Raw genomic sequence first — 19,338 nt, 5'->3', positions numbered from 1 at the left:
GGTGCGTTGGATCCCAGCCCCTCGGACTCTAGGAGGGAAGCAGCAGAGTTTCCTGGTGGCTGCAGTTTGCTTTATCCCGCCTGGAGTTAGCGGGAGCGCTGCTGGAGGCAGGGGCCGGGTCTCCTGCTGTCACGCGTGGATTGGGGTGCTGCAGGCAAGGGAATGGGGCGAGCAGAGCGCAACACCGCGGCGCAGCTTTGTTACCCCAAAAACTTCTGTCCGGGCAGGAGGATCTGGCTGGAGCCAGGGGGTGAGCCTGGGTGGGGGAAAGCTCTTCTGCTTCAACCCTTGCAGTGCCGCGGCTCTAAATATCATCTCAAATCCTGCACGTACCGAGTGTAACTTCTGCGTGTCGGCTCCTGTTTGCGGGTTATGGAGAGGCTGCCAGAAGGACTCGTGCTCAGAGGCTGAGCGGCACAGGAGGGGCTGCAGGGTGGGAGAGCCCCAACCCATCACATCTTCCCCCAGCCGAGGGGCTGAGATGTAGAGGGGGGGCAGGGAATTGGCCTGAGTCTCCTTTTGGGGAGGGGATTTCAGAAAATATTATTCTATTGCTCTCTGATTGGCAAAAACATTCCTATAAATTAGTAACAGCCAAAATATCTTTAAAATCTTGAGCCCCCTCAGGCCACCAGTGCAGCCTCCAGCAGCAGAAAATGCTCTGGGTCTATAAAACTGTAACTGGAGAAGAAAAACCTTAATGAGAGAATGTTTGCTCCGTGTGGACGGGGAGGGAGAAGTGCTGATAAACACAAAATACAGAAAAGCAGAACTATTTTAAGCCTCTTTCCAAAAAAAATTAGTAGTAGTCATCTAGGAAGCTGCAGCGAGGTTATAAGCACTTCTGCGGAGGATAGTATAGAGAAAAACTGGGGTTGGCTTGAGAATCGTGAGTATTTAAGGAATATAATGTAGGTTTTTTATTGGGCTGCGATGTGAGCCACTGGGATTAGTTTTCCAGGACTTCTTTGCAGGTGTGATGGCTGGGAAGCGGGAATCTCAGCTTGCACTTGGAATGGTGCGTAACAAGAAGCCTTTTTAAATCGATGCTCCGTCCCTCCCCTGCAATACTGGAAAGCTTTGGGGTAATTTGGAAAAGCTCGCCGTGCTGGATCCGGCCCCACGAGCTGGGCTGGAGGCGCTGGGCAGCAGAGCAGGCTTAGCACGGCGGCGGATATGGAGATGGGTAATATGGAAACGGGATCAGCAGCTGGAGGGATGGGGAAAAATCCTTTTTCCTTTCTGTGAAAAAGTTATCTGTAGCCAAAAAGGGGGAAAAAACGGCAATAACTGCGCCTGGTGAATGGCTCTGCCAGGAGAAACGTGTCTGCTAATAGAGGCGCTGGGGGAAGTAATGGCTCTGTGTTAAGGAGCTGCGGGATAAGGCAGCACAGGGAGCTGCGGGATACCCGGCCACACTGTCCTGTAGCTCAGGACTTCGTGTCAGCCGATCCCCGTGGCTCCCAGAGCTGCCCCCACCCCACAGCACGCAGCGCTGCCCAGCCCCGTGCTCCTGGCTGAAGGATGCCCGGCAGCATCGGCTGCAGCATCCCTGCGCCTGCAGCGGTGCAAGGCCAGCCTTGGGGCGCGTGTAACGTCGTTAGCAGATAAATTATATGGAAATCTGTTGTCGTTGCTGGCTCTGAGCCTGGAAGCACGACGCAACCGGTTCAGATAGATGTTGGCTCACAGGGCCTTCATGCCGAGGGAAGCGGAGAAGGTTTGCCGGCAGGGTTTGCGTTCAGGGGGGCTCCTGCAGGTTCAAGTGCCTTTGTTTTCCATGGCCACGCAGGGTTCTGTTTGGTCTGGGTGGAGGAGCGTGGGCTCATCGTCCCTCTTTGGCAGTGCGTTTCCAGCCCGTCCCGATTTTGCACGGGGGCAGAGCCGGTGACCAGCCCGTGTGGCATCTTCCCGGTGCCGTGCTGAGGGGGGGAGCAGGGATCTGCAGCAGCACAGGCTGCTCTGCAGGACTGACTCGAGCAGTTTCAGTATCCCCAGCAGCATGTGCTTTAGGCTTCCTTGTTGCACCTTTTTCTGGGCTAATTCCATCGCTTGCACTTTTTTCAAAATCGGTTCACGTCCAAGTAGAATCCCATAGCGCTACGTCCTACCATCCTCTCCTCCTTGGCTGGGGCTGGGACTCCCGATCATGCTTACAGTGTTAATGCACGTAGATATTTTTCCCCAGCCCTGGTTGGAAAGGTGTGGATGTGTTCTGGATTTCTGATGCAGAAATCTCTGGCAGGAGAAGTTGCAGACAGCTTTATTGCTGCTGGTCCTGCTGCTGCAAGGGACTGTGCCCGAGCGCCTGGAGGACTTGAGGAGCCTCTTGGCCAGGTGACATCTGTGAGTGTGTGGGCTAATGGCAGCAGCCCCGTTTGTGGGCAGGTTTATCCAATATGCCAGAGCTCACCTGCGGGATTATCACAGGGAGAGCAAACCTGGTTTCTGTTTCCTTTTCGACTGCCAAGGTGGAGACCTTGGGCTGGCTTTCCCGCAGCTCGGGGAGGCGTGATCCGGCTTGGCGTCTGCTCCGCAAATGGGTCGTAGCGTGGTCTCCTCCCTCGCAAACCCGCACCTCGGAGCTGTGAGCCCCCAGGGAGGGTGTTTGGGCTGCGGCAAGCCCCCCGCAGAAACCCCCAGCACCCCTGGCTGGCTGCAGTGAAAGGGGGTGGCCAAGGAGTGGGAAGTTGGATGTCCCAGCAGATGGGTGTCCTGGTGGTTGGGCATCCAGCAGATGGGCGTCTCAGCCCTGGACCCAGCGGAGGAAGCCCCCTCCACCAAAAGGACGTGGGGCTCTGTACAGATAACCTGTTCTGCTCCTGTGAAGACCCACCTTAAAGTCACAGCACAAGTCGTTGACCAGCTTGGTGACCCCTGGGGCTCTGCTTTGGCAAGCCCTTGGCCTCGCAGCAGGGTGGTTGCAGGTAAATGCCCGCAAGGTGAACGCCTCACATGATTATTTTTTGTTGTTGTTGTTCCTGAAATTTGGCACTTTGCTCAAATCTGCCCCCACCGTACCTCCGTGTACCTGGGAGCGAGCGGTGCCTCTGCCCGACGCCGCGTGACATTGATGGCTTTGACAGCAAGACCATCTCCACAGACGGTGACGGCAGCGCCCGTTTAACTACAGAGCCTGCGACTCCTGCACAGGGCTGACTGATTTTATGGGTTAGTCATGGCGACAATGTTGAATTTCATGGTTGGGGCAGAGAAACAGGAGAAATTAAGTGAATGTTAATGGGACAGGATGGGTTTACGCGTTCCTCTTGCACAGGGCATTGCCGAGGCTGGAGCGGTGCCCCCCGAGCATGCCTTTCCCCGTGTTAGAGAAGAAGTACATGACTCAGTAAGTGTTAGTTGGCTCGGATCCCATTCCTGGTATGAAAATCCACCTTGTACCCAGCAAGGGAAGCGCTCACAAGCAGATGGGAGTCAGAGGTGGCCGTGGCCGCTGCCAGTGCCCTGCCTTGTGTTTGGGATCTGCCGCTTCATCCCGGGAGCAGGTAGCCAAGCAGAGGCAGGTTGCCGCGGCCCAAACATAGTGGGTTTCATCTAACATCCCATTACCAAGGAAGCCAAATTAATTATGATCCAGGTGTTCTCCAAGCAAACCTGGGCTAGATGGTGCAACCACCACTGCCTCACTTTCCCTTAATTAGATATTATTAATGTTGAAGGGATGGGATGGTATTTATCACAGCCCCCATCGTAGCAGGAAGATGCTCGGTTTTAGCAAGCAGCAGCTAATTCCCATCCAGGCTGGTGAGGTGTCAAGGCAGGGACCGTGGGGTGGTGGCACCATCGGTGGTGGCATCGCTGGGCGGCTCAGCTGTGCCTCTGCCCTGGCCAGGGATGTACCGCTCAGGCTGGCACATGGGAGCGGTTAGATTTCGGCTCATTAGGTAAAGGTAGAAACAGAAGGCTCTGGGGGGCAGGGATTTTTAATTGTTTTGGCTGCAAGAGGAGTCTGGTGTAGAGTGGGTCCCGTCACCACTCTGTGGCCATCATCCTTCTTCTCCGGAAGGAGCGATGCTCAGGGGATGGATCGTGTGGCAGGACGTGGAAGCTCAAATAACGGGAGCACAGGCTGACCTGCTACAGGACTAGCGGGGACGTGGGGGGCAGTGATGGGGGCTGGGGGGTCCACACCACTGTTCCCAACCTGTCTTGCCCACCGCTTGCTGCCAGGGCTGGTGCCAAGGTGCTGAGTCTGAGGGGGGGCTGGTGGGTTCCCCCTCTGCTTCTGCCATGTGCTGTGGGTGGGAGGGGAAAATAAATAATGCAAATAAGCTGCGTGAGGTAAACAGTTTCCACTCACGGTACAGGTTTAGGATTTCTTGCTTCTCTTGCTGTCTTGGGTCGACGAACAGGTCGGAGATTTTGCTGGAGCCCACCGTGCAGATGGGCGGGAGGGCGGGGTGTATTGAGCTGTTCCTGAGGGGGTGGGACACAGAAACGTGGCCCTGGGTTGTCAGATTAAAGAAAAAATTTCACCATTTCGTCTCCTGGGATGGCCCCGATGGCCAGTGAAAACCCACTTTATTGCCCCTTGGCTGCCCCTGCCGTCACACCGTGGATTGCAATGGCTCATTTTCCCTGGCTGAGTAATTAGCCAGGCTTGTTTGCTAAGAACCTATTAAGCTGCTGCACCAAGCGGTGCTCGGTCCAGGAGCCACTGGCAGCCCTAACTGCTCGCTTCTGCCTAACTTCTTATTTTTCTCCTGCCTCTTTCAATTAATTTCCTATTAATTGGGTTTGGAATTACGTTCTCAAATGGCTGATAAATCTTCTGTAAGCTGAGGAGCTAATCAGTTTCGGAGGAGGGAGAGTGCTGGTAATGGCAGGGAGGGAAAAAAAAGTGCATTAATTTTAGCAAATCTCTCAAATCCCAATTGAAACAAAAGGTAAATTGTCCATTGGGGTTAATAGGAAAGAAACTGCTCTTGCAGTAGCCAAAGTCCATTACCTTCCTGCTGCACTGCTTAGCCTGAATACTGGTAAATATTCAACCCTGGGAGGTGGTAGGTGCTCTTTTCCTAATAGTACTTCTGAACAGTTGTTGAATTTTTGGCAAGCGATGAAGTGTTTTCTGTAAATCTTTAAGGACCCTGAACGCTGCCACTAATTAAAACAGGTTGTATGCTATAGAGGACTCACTCTTTAATTAAATTCATTAGGAGCCTTTTGTTGTCTCCAGCATCATCCAGTGCAGATGTGACTTAAACTTTGGCAAGAGCCTCTCGGTATCCTCAAGGAAATGAAAAAATTCCTATATAAGTGTCACAAAGCGTTCAAGGGCTTGAAAACAGGGGTTTTGGCAGCGTGATGTCCTGCGGGGATGGGGCTGAGATGGACCCTGCCTGGGCAGGGTTCTGAGGGGCAGAAATTCCCCTGCTGGAGCCCAGGTCACCTAACATGTGCCCTGGAACGGCAGCCAGCATGGACGGTGGTGCTGGGTACCCGGCTCCGCGGGTCTGGCTCGCTCCGCGCATCCTTCCTTCTGCTTTTGGAATGAGTTTTGAGGTCACGTGTGGTTAAAGACACGCAGGTGGTGGGAAGGGCTTTTTTAAAACCTTACCTGTAGTCCTCTTGCGGTTATTTTTAGATGGTTTCTGTAGGAATTTCCTAAGTGGGGAAAAAAGTAAGGAAAGTCCTGGTGTGGGAAGGAGCTCAGTTGTCCCAGGAGGAGTCACGTTCGTTGAAGCAGGCAAGGAGGAACCCCCAGTGCTCCCTGTCACAGGACAACGGGAATCGTTATGGCATTTCTTAGCTGGTTTGTTGTTTTTCCGTGTTTAGATTTACCTGCAATGCTTAATAGCAGAGTAGTTAGTCCGAAAAATCTCAAAATTTCAGCTCCCGGTTTTTAATGGATGACAATCTGTGTTGTCCCAAACGTCTCCCTCTTCTTCCACCCTGTGGTCTGATTTCCGCCCCCCCCAAACCTTTTCCTGCGCTAACCTGCAAGCCCTTACTGGCTCCATCCCAAGCATCTCCCCAGCACACGTGTACAGCAACAACTGTGGACGGAAAGAAATTCCTTCCCGAGCACATCCCTCCGCGAGTCAGCAGTCCTGATGACCTGGGATGGGATGCGGGAGGTGGCTGCGGTGAGCTCGACAGCTGGCTGAGCAGGGGTGCTACTCTTCTTTAGGGGGCTGTGGCAGTGCATTACGCTGGTGCGTTACACACGGTGCTGTTAGTAGGTTATTCTGCCTGAGGATGCTGGTGTGGATCTAATATCAATGTTCTCCTTGCCTGCACACAGGTGGAAATGCTTTTATCTGAGTATTTAACAAAAAGCAGCTCCGGGGCTGAGGGTCCCCAGCCGAGGGAGGGTCCGCACAAGCCTTCCTGGGCTGGCGGAGGGCAGAGGCGCAAAGCCAAGGGTACCGAAGGTGCTCATTGCACAAAGGGAATTAATTTCCTCGTAAGCGTGCCGTGGTAATGGTTTTCTTGCATTCCTCCATCCAGTCTTTATCACACACGTGTCTCGTCGGGAGGAGCTGAGGCCCATCATGGGGCAGGATGAGCCCCCAGACAGAGTGACTCCTGACGGGGCGGGTGGGACGCACCGCCTGTGCTGAAACGCTCCTCCTGGGTTTCTTTAATAGAAATAGGTTGGACCCGTGTGTGGAGATGGGTCCCACTCGTGATGGTGCTGTCATCTGGAGGGTTTTGTAATACAGACAGCTCTCGGTGGGCTTGGGGCTGGTTTTTCTGGGGATTTGGAGGGGAGTTGGATTTATTATTTTTTTCTTATGGAGAGGGGTGAGTCACAAGGCTCAGCTGCTTGCAGTGCAGCGAGCGCTGGAGGGGCAGGGGTTGTTTCATACCATCCCACTCCCCTGAGAGCAGCACTTCCTCCGGGTGGAAAAGCACGCAGAGTCTGTCCTATAACAAAAAGCAATGTTTGCATTTTGATTCTGCGTATTATTTTTGGGGGGTGGGTTGTATCTGGAGCAGGGAGCCGCGGGGCATTTCTGCAGCGCTGCCAAGGACCAAGTTCAAGGCTTGGGCAAAGCCCTTAACGTGCGGAAATTACTGAAGCCCTTTGTCCTACGTGGTATTTCTCTAATGCCTCCCCGGTTTTACCAGACTTACAGCAAAGCTGTCCCCGGGTTGGTGGTCGGCGAGCATCCCTTGCTGGTGCGTGGGCGAGGGAAAACACAAAGGTCTTGATTTCCTCTGGGGGGCTGGCCAAACCCCCCCACATCGCATCCCGCTCCATCCCCATGCAGCATTGCTGAGCTGGAAGGGGGCACGCGGGGAGCCGTGCCCTGGGCTCGTGGGAGCGCTGCAGGAATCTGCCTGGCTGCTAAAAATAAACCGGTTGTGGTTTATTTATCCTGGAAGGGAGCAGCAGGTTTTCCTGCGCCGGGCCCTGTGGCTGCAGCAGCAGTTTTGCTCCCAAATCGCCTTCTGCAGGGGCTGAGCTGCCCCTTGGAGAGCAGGGGATGATTAGGAGCTACAGCAGCGATGCGATGGGCATTTCAGGGGGTTGCAGGGGAGCAGCGATGGGGATGAGTGGGCATCTGCACCCAGCCCAGCCCCAGGGTCATAATTTTGATGATTTTTCCTCGACAAGTAAAAGTGATGGAGGCAAAAGAAAGGTTCTGTGCCCCCACGCTCGAGCCGTCATCTCTCCTGCAGCCATGAAAGCCGACCGCAAACGCTTGAAGGCAGAGAAGACGGACCTGGTGAGCCAGATGCAGCAGCTGTACGCCACGCTGGAGAGCCGCGAGGAGCAGCTCCGCGACTTCATCAGGAACTACGAGCAGCATAGGAAAGTGAGCGTGGGAGCCCAGCGCCGGGGTCTCGTGGCATGGGGGGCTGGCAGTGGCATGAGCGCAAGACCTGGGTTGCAATCGGGTGAAACTCTGCTCCCCTGCTGCAAGGGCTGGACTGGAGGGAGTTAAGGATAAATAAATCCCAGAGGAAATGTGGCCAGCGAGCCAGGTGTGGGGAATCGGTTGTAATTTTAAGCAGGTGCACGCCCGGCATCCCTTTTCAGGGGACCGGCCACATCCCACAGCTCCCTGCTTGCGGGCACAGGGCTCTTGCGACACCCAAAGGTGCTGCTTGCCCTTTGGCAAGGCAGAGGTCGGGTGGTCCCTGAGGGGATCACAGCAGAGGGGTTTGTAGTAGCAGGTGGGTTTCCCCTTCCTGATGGCCGCCCCGTGTCCCGGCAGGAGAGCGAGGACGCGGTGAAGGCACTGGCAAAGGAGAAGGACCTCCTGGAGCGGGAGAAGTGGGAGCTGCGGCGGCAAGCCAAGGAGGCGACGGACCACGCCAGTGCCCTCCGCTCCCAGCTCGACCTGAAAGACAACCGCATGAAGGAGCTGGAGGCCGAGCTGGCCATGGTGAGCTCGGAGACGCGGTGGGCACGTCTCAAGGGTCAGCCCTGCGCCAGGTGCTCGACTCAGCAGCTCCGGTGCTTCCAACGCCCTGGCAGGTTTTGCTGCGTGTATTGCCATATTGCATTTGTTTGCCGCAGCGGTTGCATGCCTGCGTTCGCCGCAGTGCTTGCGTTATTGCAATAGTGGCAGAAAAAGTAAGAATCAAAAGTAAGACTCCATCGCTAAAAAGGAGCGGGTTATCCTCGGTGCAGGGAGCAACGGGTTCGGGTATTTACTTGCAAAGGGCAGGGCGGGTTGGCCGTGGCGTGTTGCTGCTGGTTCTGCAGTGCCGGGAGATGTGTTCATACGGTTTTCCCCCTCCACCACCTTGGTGTCCTTCCCCAGGCCAAGCAGTCCCTCGCCACGCTGACCAAGGACGTCCCCAAGCGCCACTCCTTGGCCATGCCGGGCGAGACGGTGCTGAACGGCAACCAGGAGTGGGTGATGCAGGCCGACCTCCCGCTGACGGCCGCCATCCGGCAGAGCCAGCAGACCCTCTACCACTCGCACCCCCAGCACCCGGCGGACCGGCAAGGTGGGCACCCCCTGGGGTCGGGGCACTGGCAAGTTCTCCGGGCCAAACCATTTCGGGGAGCTGCCTTATTCCCCCCAGAGGGAAAGGAAAACCAGGCACAACTTTCTGGCAGCGCTTCAGAGGCTTTGCAGGGCGTGGGTGTGATGTTTTTTGCTGGCGCGATGTTAACTCCCCAATGCCCCCTGCTCTGCTTTCCAGCGGTCAGAGTGAGTCCCTGTCACTCCCGGCAGCCGTCCATCATCTCCGACGCCTCCGCGGCCGAAGGTGACCGGTCATCCACGCCGAGTGACATCAACTCACCCCGGCATCGAACGCACTCACTCTGCAACGTAAGGCCACTACGGGGCAGGGGGGGGTGGGCTTGCCTCCCCACTCTGTGGGTCTGGCTGGGGAGATGGGTGCTGGGGATGCTGCGGGTCCTTCGCTTCCCAGAGCGCTGCTGGGTTTGGGGATGGGGATGGGGATGGGTTGGAGGCGTAGTGGCCCGGAGAGCTGCGTCCCAGGGAGTTTATTGCAGCCCCACAGCCTTTCAGCTGCCCAAACAACCCGCTTTTTGCTGGGGGGGTGGGGGGTCCCAGGCTGAGTTGAGGCTGATACAGATGGATCCATCTCCTTCTGCCACAGGGGGACAGTCCTGGACCAGTACAGAAGAACTTGCACAACCCAATCGTACAGGTAGGGCACAAAGCCCTGTTTAAATCCTGCTCGTGAGACCCTGTCCTGTGCTAGCAAGTACTTGGGGGGGCTGTCAGAGGCGGTGGCTGGGGCTTTTAGGGGAGGAAAAAAACACAGAAGCCTTACCATTCAGGATGGTAATCTCAGAATTCTGAGATTTTCCCTCAAATCCAGGTGATGCCGTAGGCAGTTGCTGTGCTCAGGGGCCATTGCAGTCTTAGTTTTGGTAAGGCACAGCCTAGATCAGGTTATTCTCCTGCATGTGCCCCTAAAACGTGGGGGTATTTTTGTAAGCCGCTTGCTCTGGTGTTAGATTTCTGGAGCCAAAATCCTGAAGCAGTTGGATGAAGAAACCAAAATCCCAGAAATGTGAGTAGGGGGCCCAATTTCACTGCAGATTCTATCGTGTATTTCAGAGATATTTTTATTTTTTGGTCCAGGGTCTTAATGTTGCTTTGGACCTGGACCCAAATCTTTTAGGGGACCTGGACCCTGTGGTCCATCATCCTTGTTGGGAGCTGGGGGTGAGGGGGTCAATGAAAAGCGCCGTGGCCAAACACGTGTCCTCTCCCCCCGCAGTCTCTAGAGGACCTGGAAGACCAGAAGCGGAAAAAGAAGAAAGAGAAGATGGGCTTCGGTTCCATCTCCAGGGTGTTTGCCCGGGGGAAGCAGCGCAAGTCCCTCGACCCCGGCCTCTTCGACGGTACGGCCCCCGACTACTACATCGAGGAGGATGCGGACTGGTGACCCCCCACCTCTCCCCAGCTCACCGCCACCGCTGTACATACCCCTGCCCCAGCCCCGCCTGTGGACGTGTGACCTGTTGTCTTGGGAGCGATGCAGCCGTGTCGTAACTTCAGTTTTTTCCTTTTTTTCATGGTGGTTTTTTGTATTTTTTTTTTCTTCCATACTGATAACTCCTCCGTTGTCACTTCAGTTTGTCCGTTTGGGTTTTTGTTGGTTTTGTTTTGGGGTTCTGTTCTTTTTTGGTTCTTTTTCCTTCTTCTTTTGACAAAACTTGAAACTTGAAGGACTGCTGTGTCTCTGTAAATACCCAAAATATTGTGCACTTTGTGCTTGTGACGTCTCTTGTCCGAAACCCGCTGTTTTCCGGAGCCCAGCCCGCGGGATGTCCTCGCCTGGGGACGAAGAACCTGCCCAGCTGAGGGACCTTAGAGAGAAAACACACACACACACAAAAAGGAAAAAAATGAAAAAAAAAAAAAATCTCATTCGCTGTGATGTCTTCCTGGCCGAACCCCGCGGAGGCGACACGGGCTGGTTGTAACGCCTGCCGGTCTGGAAATAAGTGTTTTAACGTTCCTTTTTAGTTGTTTTAATTTATTTGCACAAACCCAGAGGAGCTATTCTAACTAAATTATTGCAGAAGTTTTGGGATTTTTATATTTTTCCATGTCGGTTGGGATGGGGCGGGGAGGAAGAAGGGTGTGTTTGTACTGTACTGTCCTGGGAAGCTGCTGCTGGGGGGGACTGGACCGTGGACCCCCCCCCCCACTGTGGGCACTCTTGGCCCCGTGGCTGCAGATGCCCCAGGAGCACTTAACGCCTTGGAAAACGCAAACTTAAATACATGCCAGAAAATCGGTCGGGGAGGGGGGGTGAAACTGGTGGGAGCTTTGCCCTCTGTCTTACCCCACATCTGGGGGGCTCACCCTTTGCTTCAAGTGAAATTTGGGGGATCTGGCATGAGCTGGGAGCAGGGGAGAGGTGATAGCCCGAGATATCCTGAGACGTCGCCCGGTCAGGGCTGGCCACCCCGCTTCCACGTGGGGTGTTACTGCTGTCGGGGGAGGGGCTGGGGAAATCGGTACGAGTCCCCGCCGGGGAGGTTTTTGTGGCACCGGGGTGATTTTGAGGCGCAGGTGGAGCTTGTGCTTCCGAATTCCCTGGGAATGCCCTGGGAGCAGCCCCCCGGCGCAGCCGCTGCTTCCCCTCCCCACTAACACACACCGCGCTCTGCTTATGCCAAGACAAGTACCTTATGCTTTAATGCTTACGATATAATTTTAAGCTCTTAAAAAAAATGTATTAAGATTTATTTAATGATGCTATAATAGTGTATTATTTTTCTTAATTCTGATACGCGCACCCCGGTTGAAAAAGGGGTATTTTTGTCTTAAATCACCGAACTAAACCGCTGATGCCCTCGCGCTGTGTATTCCTAAGGGATGATGCAGGGAGGCCATGGGGGGGCAAGTGGAGGGAGCAGCCCCCCGGGCTCTGCTGAGGGGAGGACCTGGGCTGGCAGGGCAGGCTTTGCCCCGTGGCATCTTTCTCCGCAGAGAAGCATTTTTATACGTTTTGTTGGGGTTTTGGGGTTTGGTTCGTTGGTTGGTTGTTTTTTTTTGTTCTCCTTGCGTTTTTATAATTTAAACTATAAACCACCAGAACAGATGAGCAATTTCCTTGTTACTGAGTAGTTTCCTTTGCATTTCAGCTTTTTTGTAAATTAGGAAATAATTCTAAAAAGTACTAAGAGGATGATTTATTTAAAAGAGAACTTCGATAAATAGCATATGAATTATGGGTAACATTAGATTTAACTTTTCCCCATGTGAGTGGGGGAGAATCCTTGAAGGCATGGATGCAAATATAAAATTATAAAAGATCTAAATAAAGCTTATTTTAAAGTATGGGTGAGCTCCACGTGATTTAATTGCTTGTCCAACGGAGATGCTGGGCTGGCGTCGGCAGTGGCACATGGGCACAGGTGGGGTCCCTGGGGTGACAGGGATGCGGGAGACAGCTGCATCCCTGGACCAGCTCTTCCCCCGGACCAGCTGCCGGCCAAGCACTCACAGCCAGATGCGGTGATGCTGGTGGGAGGCCAGGGCTGTCGGTGCAGCTGTAAAAACAGCAAGTTTAAGGATTTAAGGTAAGTAAAGATTTGGGAATGTGGGGAAACGGCGAGATGTCCCTCTTGGATACAGAACGCGTAATGCTAAGGTGCAAGAGGAGCAGGTGGGGCAGAGAAATGAGGTGGTTTTGTGCTCTTAATGCTTGTTAGCAGATAAATTATTGTTACAGTTTTTTTATGGAGAGATATATTATTACTTTGTGGAAGGCATTGGTCACTTGTGCCAGCACCTCCAACGGGGCCAGGGGGCTGCGGGCAGGTGGCACCGGGTGGCTGGTGCCGTGGTGTGGCTGGGGAGGGCACGGTGTCCCGCGGGAAAGCATCCCCCAGCCCCGTTCCGTCGTCAGAGCCGCTCAAGGTACACAAGCTACGATTGACTGGGGAAAAAAAAAATAAATGACCATTTCAGAAAAAACTTGCAATGATTTTCTGTTTTTCTAACCCATGAGGGTATAGTATAGATTGAAAGATGTACCTTTTTTTTTTTTTCCTTTTTTTTTAACAGAAATGTCCTTCTGGGTTTGTGAGCAGCTGCAGAGCAGGTAAGAGCCACTGTAGTCTGAAATGATGGAGGGAGTTTGAGGAAGAAATAAAAAGAAAATAACAACAAACAAAGAAATACCTAGCAGCCAGCTGGCTGCCCAGCTCTGTCACCTGGAGCTGTAAGACTGGGAATTCAACATCGCATTAAAGTGACTGTGGATTGCAGCAGGGATGAGGCAGGAACAGACTGGCAGGATTTGCCAGGCTCGGAGCGGTTCCCTGCAAATCCTTGGTTTTGCCCTTGGTTTGCAGGGTGCGAGGGACAGGGTGCAGGTGCTTGCCCACCCCACCCACGGGTTTCAAAGCTGCGAGCACCCTTCAGCAGCGGGGAGTGCAGCAGGGCTGTGGGTGCAACACCAGTCCAGGCATGGGTCTTGCCTCTCAGCGGTTCTAGCAGGTGCTGTGGGACCATGATGGGTGTCCTGGGCCACCACCTGTCCCTGGTGAGGGGGAAACCGGTGTCATCGTCTCCACCAGGGCTGGTTGCACCAGGGCGAGCAGAGGGGGCTTGTTCCCTGCAGCCCACAGGTGCCCTGGGCTGGGAGATGTCTCCTTGGTGGCTTTGTTCCTCCCAGACCTGTTTTTCCCTGGCAGTGGAAGCCAGTATGCCTGGGCTGCAGGAACCTGACCCCGCTGCACGGCTGCTGCATCCTCTTGCACATCAGCTGCATCCCTGCTGCAGCGTGCTGCGATGCTGCCATCATGTGAGCAGTCCCCGAGCCGCATCTGGGCCTGGAGCCAGCAGCGTCGCAGCTGCCGAAGCCAGCGCAGGGGACACAGCAGCCGCCTCGGTGACACTGTGCCCATGGCCGGAGGCTCACGTGGCCAGTGGGGTACCCAAAGTCAACGACCCCCTGCAGCGCTCCCGGCTGGAGACCAGACCTCTTGGTGCCTTAGAGGCACGGAAAGGGCCAGACGAGCGAGGCCAGGCGGTTTGTCAGACCAGGCGTGTTTGGTTTCGGTCTGGCTGGCGGTGTTTCTGCACTTTGCACCCAGGATGTCGTTGCGCAGTCACACGCGCGTTTCCCCGGTGAGGACTTTTGACCAAGAAAGAAAAATGTCACGGCTCCATGCCCGGCATGGGGTGTTGTGCCGGGGCAGCCAGGGTACCCTGTGGAGGGGGGCACCTGGGGTCTGCTGCGCTCCTTCACCGGTGGGCAAGCGAGCTGTGCTCGCCCTGACGTTGTCTTCCAGCGCCGTTCCAACCGGAGCCGCGCACTAATAACCTGTAGATCAGGAGCGTGGTTGGAGGCTGCAGCAGGGGCGAGTCCCAGGGAGGTTTCCTGCCTCGGTGCTGACTCACCCCCCGCTTTAGGCAGGTTACCTCACCTCCCTGAGCTCTGCTTGGCACGAAGGAGCTCAACCTGCATACCCTAACTCCTGACTAAATCATCACGGCAGTTGGTGGAGTTAGATGCGGTCGGGCACAGGCTGCGGGTGATGGGGGCCACAAACGGTGGCATCTCCCTGAGTGCTGGTGACCAGGGCCGCTGCTGAGGCTGCTGGTTTGTTCCTTAGGATTGCTGGAAAATCTGGAAATGTTCCTGTCGTTTATTCACCTGGTTTCAGTGTTTTCCTTGAAGGTGTCTTCTGCTCCTACTGCTTGGTGTGTCCAAAGCCCATGTTGGAAATGCCTTTCTGAGTCCTCGCCCACGTAGCCCAGGGGATGCCTGTGAGCATCCCTCACCGCCGGCATCCTGCGTGGCCCCTGGGACGTCCCGCTCCGCTGAGCAAGCAATGTCCCTGCAACTTTCCCCCGTGTCAGCCTCTGTCCTTGGCTTCCCACCGCCCCAACCCGATGCAGCTGTGACACCAGCAGCAGCACGGACCAAGTTGCCCCGCTCCATCCGACTGGGACACTGAAGCTGCCATCAGGACCCATATCCAGAGCATAAGGTTTCCTTGGAGTTTTATCATTGCTGGTGAGTGGTTTCCCAGCAGTTCCCTGTTCTCTCGGGCACAAGCCATCACTTGCCATCTGCTCCTAATTTTGCAAAGCCACGTTAAACCTTCGCTCAGATCTTTTAAATATCTGGCCATGCAACACCACTGTAGCTCTTCTCTTCCAGCCCTGGTATCCTCAAGCCCTGGAAATCATATTCCCGAGCCCTCTCTTGTCCTGATCCAGCTGTTCCCTTCCCGATGGTACAAGCCAGGACGCAGAAGCCCGAAGGACAATGAAGAAGTTCCTCACCCCACCTCTTGTGCATTGCACTGGTGGCAAGGGGAGGGCTCTGCCCAGCCAAGCTGTACTTTGGCAAGGCAGGGCTAAGCCAGAGCATCACAGGGGAGATGCAGCAGCCCCCAGGCCGGCGCCAGGAGGAAGCAGCAGGTTACTTATTACTCTTATTATTAATACAGCAGCTGTATTTACAGTTTTCCAGGTTGCAGACATGGTGTGCACTTGAAATGACAGATGGTGACCTGGCATGGCGGTTAGACTGGTTGTACTGGAACCACGGTCCTCTGGCACCACATCACGGCACCCCCCGGGGATGCCCCACTGCCTCTGAAGCCAGCTTCTCGCCTCGCTGGGGAGATGCTTGCAGGAAGCGCAGGGTTGTGCCAGGTAGGAGCATGCAGAAAGCATAGAACCACAGAGCGGTTTGGGTGGGAAGGGACCGCACAGAGCACCCAGCTGCAGCCCCTGCCGTGGGCAGGGACCCCTCCCCCCAGCCCCGGCTGCTCCCAGCCCCGTCCAGCCTGGCCTTGGGCACTGCCAGGGCTGGGGCACCCGCAGCTGCTCTGGGCAGCCCGTGCCGGCGCCTCGCCGCCCTCACCGGGAGCAGTTTCTTCCCAAGATCCAACCTCAGTCTCCCCTCTTTCAGCTTAAAGCCATTCCGGCCTTGCCCTGTCACCACGTGCCCTCATACAAAGCCCCCTCCTGCTTTCTCGTAGCCCCTTTATGTACCGGGAGGTGCCCCAAGGTCCCCCCGGCGCCGTCTCTCCCCCAGGCTGAGCAGCCCCAGCCCCCTCAGCCTGGCTCCGCAGCAGGGGGGCTCCAGCCCCTGGGTCACCTTCATGGTGATCCTGCCTCCCAGGCAGCTGCTTTTCCTCTTCCCCCCCCCCCCCCCCCCCCCCCACTTGCACAGCAGATTCCAGCCCCCAGCCCCGGCAGGTGGTCTCTACATCGGGCTCTAGAAACCAAGGCATGGGGAAGAGAGATACCAGTATAGACCAGCACACATTGGCTGGGAGCTGGGAGCTGGGATCTGAGGGAGCCCATCACCAAGCAGGCTGGGGACAGATTGTCATACCAGGGGCAAAGCTGGGGCTCCACCGTGTCCATGTCCCCACGGGAAACCTTGGGAAAGCTCGCCTGGGCTGGAGCGCTGGGAACTGGGTACTGGGCTTCGACTGGGAGCAGGCAGCCGTGGCACGGCCACCGAAGCCAGTTTGTCAGTGCAGATGGTACCTGGCAAATACTGTGCTCGTGTTTACCTGCACGCCGGCAGCGTGGCGAGCAAGGAGCCAGGCACTGGGAAGGGGCTGGAGGCAGCTGAGGGCAGGTTTGCCTGTGGCACGGCGGGGGTCGCCACCGCAGGGGCTTCTGCTCCTGCTCTGAGCAATGGGGCAGCAGTTCTGTTAACGCAGCCCAAGAAGGATTGTTTCATCAGTATTCGGGCTGCCCCGGGACCCCCTGGATTGTTCTCCCGTGCTGGTTGCCGGTGCAGTTTTGCAGGCCACGCGAAGAAATTCACCGTCCCCAGTGGCCAGCCTCTTGTGGAGGGGTGCGAGTGCCTGGGGCAAGGCTGGCCCCCAGCCCAGGGTGGGGGGAACCAAACCTCCCCCCTCCTGAAAGGCTGCTCTGTCAAGGGAAGGGGTGCCTCGGGGGCTGTGGCATCAGGGAGACCAACGGAGTAGGAACCTCAGCATCCTCTGCAGCCCCCCATGTGTTCTACTTCTAGTGCTAATTAACTGGAAAATACAACTCTCTGTATTAATATACACGTGCAATGTGGTGGCTCTGCTGCCCCAACTCAGATGGATGGGCTTTGCTTCTTTCAGGATGAGCCGTCTGGCTGCAGGTGTCCAGGAGCGGTGTGTCACCCAGAGCCGTGGGTTCGGCTTGCTGTTGGAAAAGTTTGAGGAACCCCGGGATGTGGCTGTGCTCTAGGCTGGGCTGGGCAGTGATGATTTTTACGTACATGTCGAGCACCTTTGAGCTACACAAAGCAAGGGAAGACTGCTGGTGAGCAATTTCTGCCGCTACGGCAGGGTAACATGAGTCCCTGGCATCTCTGCAAGTACCAAGGCATCAAAAGCCCCACTGAAAGGCCCTTTTGTTGCCTGCTGGTGGCTCCTGGTGGGGCGCCTCTTTCCTCCTTGGTACTCCTGTGCAAAGTCTCTATCTGGCATATTTGGCTGAACACCCCAGAGAGGTACCAGCTCACCCCAGACCAGGCAATGAGTTTTTGCAAGGGGGGGATTCAAGCAACCCCTAGATAAATACCTGTGCCAGAATGGCTGCTGGAGCTAGAAAGGCAAATGAGCCTCAGAAATGTCTGTAAAAGCATTAGCCTGCAGCAAAGCGCGGGGCAGAGGGAGGCAGGTGTGTTTGCATCCCATGCTCAGCCCTCTGAGGGGTGCGAGTGACTCCCTGGAATGGAAGGACGGGCAAACCAGCCAGCTCGGCAGCGCCAGGGCGAAATCTGCTCCAAAGGGAACAACTGAGCAAAGGGAGAGACCAGACGGCTCGAGCATACCGATGCACAAACGTGCAGCTGCCTCCAGCTCCCCTGGCCCCCGCTGCTGTGGAAAAGGCTGTTTCCAGCCAATATTCAGCTTTGCAGAGCCAGAAAAGTGGGAACATGAGGAGCGGCTTGATGAATGTCCCCTCTGTGCTCACAGTCCCCAGGGCCCCTCTGCCAAGTGGGTGACCTTGCTGGGGCTGGGCTCTCCCCACAGCATCGGTGACAGTCATTGCGTGAAGTGCATTTTCCCCCTGCTTTCTTGTAGCCAGCCTGCAGGGAAAACTACTCCCTGCCATAGCTACTCGCTGCCGGAGCTGCTCGAGAAAACAGGTTTGTGTTTGAGACAGGAAGGTGCTGCAGAGAGTGGAGGGCATTTGCATGAGCAGGTGGCCAAGCCTGAAAATGCAAAACAAACAGTACGAAGGAAAAAAACCCTCATACGCAGATATATTTAGTAAGGTGTTTTGGTTTTGTTTTTTTTGGGGGGGGGGGGGGGCGTGGATTATAGCGCAGCTTTTGAACTTTGATTAGAGAAGGAAGGTATCTGAGCAGGGAAGGGCAGCGCTGCTGTGCACTGGGAGGAGGAGCTGGGGCAGGTGAGTCAGTGGAAAATACCATCAGCTCGATGTGGGATCCTGCTGGAGAAATACAGGGAAACGGGGGGTTTCCACCCAGTACCCCAAGCACCGGTGCCCCCGAGGCAGGGCCATGGCTCGCTGAGTCACACAAGGGGATGTGGCAAGTTGTGTTGGGCCCATGATGGCTTTTGCCTTTGCAAGGACTTGCAGGCCCTAAGGGACAGGAGAAACTGCAGCGGCTGGTCCAGCAAGCATAGCAACCCAGCTTTTTCACTCATGGCTGGGAAAAACCCACCCTGAGTGTCATCTCCAACTGGAGTCCTTGGTGGTGTTTAGTAGTATGGCTGGGTGCAAGAAGGACCTGGAAAAACACGTCCCAGTCGCTGCTGGGGAGAAGTAACACGGGACGCAGCATTAATTGCGATGGGGTTTGCCGAAAGTCAACTGCAGCCTGCGCCGATGCCTTGGGCATCGTCTGTAAGCAGTTGTGTGTGCGTTGCATGGGAAGGTTGCTCAGCTGCATCATCGATAGACACGGCAAGAAGCAGGGGTTCCCGGCCCCGTGCGTAACTGTGGCTGTTAATTGTTCGTTAGTAATGGTCCCACCAAAGGGGGGGCAGGAGCCGGCGGGTCGGTCCCTGCGGTTCAGCCTAGAAACCACAGGACAGTCTGGCTGTGAGGCCAAAGCGTGTGGCCAGCAGCCCCAGTAAGGGCAGCCGGTCCCGGAATGGCTCTTTCCAGGGAGCAGGTGGTTAATTGGGAGCGTTTATAGAGGGCAGCGGCCCATAAAAGAGCTTTGCAGGCTCCTTGGCGGCACCAGCCCGGCTTTGGGGGGGGAGCTTTGCCCTGTTGAATGGAGCGTTGAGCCCGAGCAGTTGTAGTTCCTCAAACTGGGGCTTCTGCAAACAGAAAGGGCTCTGCTCGTCCCAACCAGCCAGTTTCAGAACACAGATCCCTCGCAAACTGGTTTTCAAACCAGAAACGGGGGCTGTGATGCTTGGAGTGCCACACGGACCCTGCTCAGAGCGGGTGACGC

At 55.6% G+C, this 19,338-nt stretch overlaps 1 protein-coding gene across 5 annotated transcripts in view; it reads left to right on the top strand.

Moving 5' to 3' along the window:
• KAZN (kazrin, periplakin interacting protein) overlaps window positions 1-12,263 on the top strand; it is a 170,329-nt gene extending 158,066 nt beyond the window's left edge. For all 5 annotated transcript variants that reach the window (XM_037379799.1, XM_037379800.1, XM_037379803.1 and 2 more), the window contains 6 exons: window positions 7,654-7,790; window positions 8,193-8,363; window positions 8,745-8,934; window positions 9,133-9,263; window positions 9,559-9,609; window positions 10,189-12,263. In XM_037379799.1, the coding sequence (XP_037235696.1) occupies window positions 7,654-7,790; window positions 8,193-8,363; window positions 8,745-8,934; window positions 9,133-9,263; window positions 9,559-9,609; window positions 10,189-10,356 (848 nt within the window). In that variant the 3' untranslated portion in view covers window positions 10,357-12,263. The remainder of the gene's footprint in view (window positions 1-7,653; window positions 7,791-8,192; window positions 8,364-8,744; window positions 8,935-9,132; window positions 9,264-9,558; window positions 9,610-10,188) is intronic.
• Window positions 12,264-19,338: the final 7,075 nt, after the last annotated feature.

This window comes from Falco rusticolus, chromosome 3, assembly GCF_015220075.1.
Source record: "Falco rusticolus isolate bFalRus1 chromosome 3, bFalRus1.pri, whole genome shotgun sequence".
NCBI classification, from domain to species: Eukaryota; Metazoa; Chordata; class Aves; order Falconiformes; family Falconidae; genus Falco; species Falco rusticolus.
This window is presented reverse-complemented; position numbering and strand designations above follow the sequence as displayed.